A 4,253-nucleotide genomic window follows, 5' to 3' on the forward strand; every position below is an offset into this window, starting at 1 on the left:
GAAGTCCGTTACCTTAAGGTCACCACGAGATCTCTTTACCATCACCAACATGAATAAAACAAAAAGAGGTAACCACCAAGTTTAACAGGTAGAATAGTTGCTATAATATAAATAAAATAAAAAAAAAAAAAAGAAAAGAAGGTTAGTAATATTCTTTTACTTTATAAAAAAAAAAAAAAAAAGTTAACTCCGTTACCTTAAGGTCACCACGAGATCTCTTTGACATGACCAACATGAATAAAACAAAGAGAGATAAACACCACTTTTAACACATAAAATAGTTGCTATAATATAAATAAAATAAAAAAAGTAGGTAGTTAGTAGTATTCTTTTACTTTATATAAAAAAAAGTAAGTCCATTACCTTAAGGTCATCATAGATCCCGTTGACATCACCAACATGAATAAAACAAAAAGAGGTAACCACCAAGTTTAACACATAAACTAGTCTCTACCATATAAATAAAAAAAAAAAAGAAGAAGAAAAAGGTTAGTAATATTCTTGTACTTTATAAAAAAAAAAAAAAAAAAAAAGTAACTCCGTTACCTTAAGGTCAGCATAAGATCTCTTTGCCATCGTCAACATGAATAAAACAAAAGGAGGTAAACACCACTTTTAACACATAAACTAGTTGCTACAATATAAATAAAATAAAAAAAGTAGGTAGTTAGTAGTATTCTTTTACTTTATATAAAAAAAAGTTAACTCCATTACCTTAAGGTCATCATAGATCTCTTTGCCATCAGCAACATGAATAAAACAAAAGGAGGTAACCACCAAGTTTAACACATAAAATAGCCTCTACAATATAAATAAAATAAAAAAAAAGAAAAAGAAAAAGAAAAAGGTTAATAATATTCTTTTACTTTATAAAAAAAAAAAAAAAAAAAAAAATAGGAAAAGTAACTCCGTTACCTTAAGGTCACCACGAGATCCCTTTACCATTGCCAACATGAATAAAACAAAAAGAGCTAAACACCACTTTTAACACATAAACTAGTTGCTATAATATAAATAAAATAAAAAAAAAAGGTTAATAGTATTATTTCACTTTATAAAATAAAAAAAAAAGGATATTTCAATAGTTCCTTACGTTATGTCATGTCAAGAGATTATTTTGTCGTTACTACTAGTCGTTACATTGTTGCTAATGAATAAAAGTAAAAAGGTGAATGTCAGTGTATATAAATAAAAAAAAAGAGTCAGTTGTATCGTTCATTACCAAAAGTCGTATTAACATTAATAGTAGTAAAGAAAAAAAAAGGATAAGGAAAGAGAAATAAAAAAAAAAAAAAAGGAAAAAAAAAAAAGGAGAATTGGGGCCCAGATCTCGTTTTTTTTTTTTTTCTCATAGCTATTTTCGCGTATGTACGCCATCGGAAAGGTTGTTTATCTCTGTATACATCATCTAAAAGATTGTTTATTTCTTCTTTTTTTTTTTTTTTCTTCTGTGTACCATTCGGAAAGGTTGTTTATCTCTGTATGTATCATCTAAAAGATTGTTTATTTCTTCTGTGTACCATTCGGAAAGGTTGTTTATTTCTTCTTTGTTTGGGGGGCCGTTTTTTTTTTTTTTTGTTGATGTTACTTCTATGGGATACCAAAAGGAGATGTATATCTAATTAATGCATCATCTTTTTTTTTTTTTTTTTTTTTCGTTGATGTTACTTTTGTGGGATACCAAAAGGGGATGTATATCTAATTAATGCATCATTTTTTTTTTCTTGTATACCATATGCAACGTTGTTTTACTTTTTTCTTTTTTTCACTTTTGTGTACCATCTGAAAGGTTGTTTACTTCTTTTTTTCTTCTATCCTGTCTATCGTTTCATCCATTCTTTTTTATTCTATCCTGTCCACCCGTTCATCCATTAAAAAAAAAAAAAAAAAAAAAAAAAAAAAAAAAAAGAGAATTATATTCACTTTATTAAAAAAAAAAAAAAAAAAAAAAAGGTTCTATCTAAAACAAAATATATCATAGTATAATCCATCCTGTCAATATACGTATCATCATCCTATTCATTATAAAAAAAAAAAATAAAAAATAAAAAAATCAGTTACTTCCTTTTCACTTTACATATGTATACTGTATATGTATATAAAAAGAATCATCATTACCAAAAGTTCATCTTGACATTGTTTGTTCTAATTTGTTCTAACCAAAAGAAAGTATAGAGTTCTATAGATAGACTAGTTGTTATAGTATCTAAATAAAATAAAAAAAAAAAAGTAAATAGTTAGTTAGCATTCTTTAACTTGATAAAAAACAAAAAGAGGTAACGACATTACCTTAAGGTCCTCATTAGATTGTTGTTGCCATCTTGAATAAAAAGTAAAGGAAACGCCAAGTTCAAACAGATAGACTAGTTGCTATAGTACCTAAATAGCATAATAACATAAAAAAAGTAAATAGCTATTAGTATTCTTTTACTTTATATAAAAAAAAAAAGCTAACTCCATTACCTTCCAGTCACGACATTCCTTTACCATCACCAACATGAATAAAACAAAAGGAGGTAAACACCACGTTTAATAGATAGAATAGTTACTACAGTGTAAGTAAAATAAAAAAAAAAAAAAAAAAAGTAAATAGTTAGTCATATTCTTTTACTTTATATAAAAAAAAAGCAAGTCCGTTACCTTAAGGTCAACTTGAGATCTCTTTGACATGACCAACATGAATAAAACAAAAGAAGGTAAGCACCACTTTTAACGCGTAAAGTAGTTGCTATAATATAAATAAAATAAAAAAGAAAAAGAAAAAGAAAAAGGTTAGTAGTATTCTTTTACTTTATAAAAAAAAAAAAAAAAAAAAAAAAGTAACTCCGTTACCTTAAGGTCACCACAAGATCTCTTTGACATCACCAACATGAATAAAACAAAAAGAGTTAAACACCACTTTTAACACATAAACTAGTTATTACAATATAAATAAAATAAAAAAAGTAAACAGTTAGTAGTATTCTTTTACTTTATATAAAAAAAAAGTTAACTCCATTACCTTTTGGTCATCATAGATCCCCTTGTCATCATCAACATGAATAAAACAAAAAGAGGTAACCACCATGTTTAACAGATAGAATAGTTGCTATAATATAAATAATAATAATAATAATAATAATAATAATAATAATAAAAAAGAAAAAGAAAAAGGTTAATAATATTCCTTTACTTATAAAAAAAAAAAAAAAAGTAAACTCCGTCACCTTAAAGCCAACATAAGATCTCTTTACCATCACCAACATGAATAAAACAAAAAAAGGTAACCACCACTTTTAACACATAGAATAGTCTCTACAATATAAATAAAATAAAATAAAGTAAATAGTTAGTCATATTCTTTCACTTTATATAAAAAAAAAAAAGTCAAGTCCATCACCTTCCAGTCACCACATCCCCTTTCTCATTACCAACATCAATAAAACAAAAAAAAAACGTAAACGCCACTTTTAACACATAAACTAATTCCTATAACATAAAATAAATAAAATAAAATAAATACTTGCTCATATTATTTAACTTAAATAAAAAAAGAAATGTCAATCAATCATTACCTACTGTCATATGAGATGACATGACCTTTTTTTTTTTTTTTTTTTGTCATCACTACTACTTACTGTATTGACATTGTTGCTAATGAATAAAACTAAAGCAATACAATATATAAAATAAAATAAAATAAAATGAATATATAAAATAAAATGAATGCCTATTAAAAAAATAATATAAGTCATCTAATAGCATTTTAACGGTTAACTTGCCCAATATCGAGAAATTCGATGCGTAAGCGTGTTATACTGTCATATCACGTGGTGTAAATGTGCACTTTTCTTTTTTTTTATAATTCACTCAAAAATCATCATCATTGCACAAAATTTGGACTGAATACGTATTAAATAATTCTCTTTCATTTGTATTAATAACAATTTATACATTACCTCACAATTTACAGAGTAAAATAAAAAATAAGCGTTAATTTCATCATAGCTCACCCAATATTCAAAATCAACCAATCAAATTGCATCATTAGATTCGTCTCAAAAAAATAAATCAACAATATTAATAACGTTTTATTGGTCAACTTTGTCAAAATTGAGAAATTCAATAAGAATGTCTTTTTTACTATGCTGTAGCGTGCCATGTGCCACCTTTTTTTTTGTAACTGACTCAAAAATCACCATCATTGCACCAAATTTGGACTGAATACGTATTAAATAATTCTCTTTCAATTGTATTAATGGTAATTTATACAT

The 4,253-nt window shown here is 25.7% G+C and overlaps 2 protein-coding genes across 2 annotated transcripts; both read right to left on the reverse strand.

Moving 5' to 3' along the window:
- Positions 1-39: 39 nt before the first annotated feature.
- BX664DRAFT_318704 (uncharacterized protein) lies at positions 40-954 on the reverse strand (the record flags this gene model as incomplete). The annotated part of the gene is made up of 5 exons (XM_051542807.1): positions 40-100; positions 364-450; positions 547-612; positions 715-801; positions 916-954. Coding segments are annotated over 5 exons (340 nt in total), but the record flags the coding sequence as incomplete, so codon positions are not given.
- A 1,171-nt stretch (positions 955-2,125) lies between these two features.
- BX664DRAFT_318705 (uncharacterized protein) lies at positions 2,126-4,253 on the reverse strand (the record flags this gene model as incomplete). The annotated part of the gene is made up of 7 exons (XM_051542808.1): positions 2,126-2,155; positions 2,290-2,370; positions 3,002-3,088; positions 3,234-3,272; positions 3,391-3,468; positions 3,618-3,646; positions 4,124-4,253. The coding sequence occupies 7 exons, from the start codon at positions 4,251-4,253 to the stop codon at positions 2,126-2,128; spliced, it is 474 nt and encodes a 157-aa protein (XP_051395642.1).

This window comes from Halteromyces radiatus (genome assembly GCF_025201355.1).
Source record: "Halteromyces radiatus strain CBS 162.75 chromosome Unknown BX664scaffold_15, whole genome shotgun sequence".
NCBI classification, from domain to species: domain Eukaryota; kingdom Fungi; phylum Mucoromycota; class Mucoromycetes; order Mucorales; family Cunninghamellaceae; genus Halteromyces; species Halteromyces radiatus.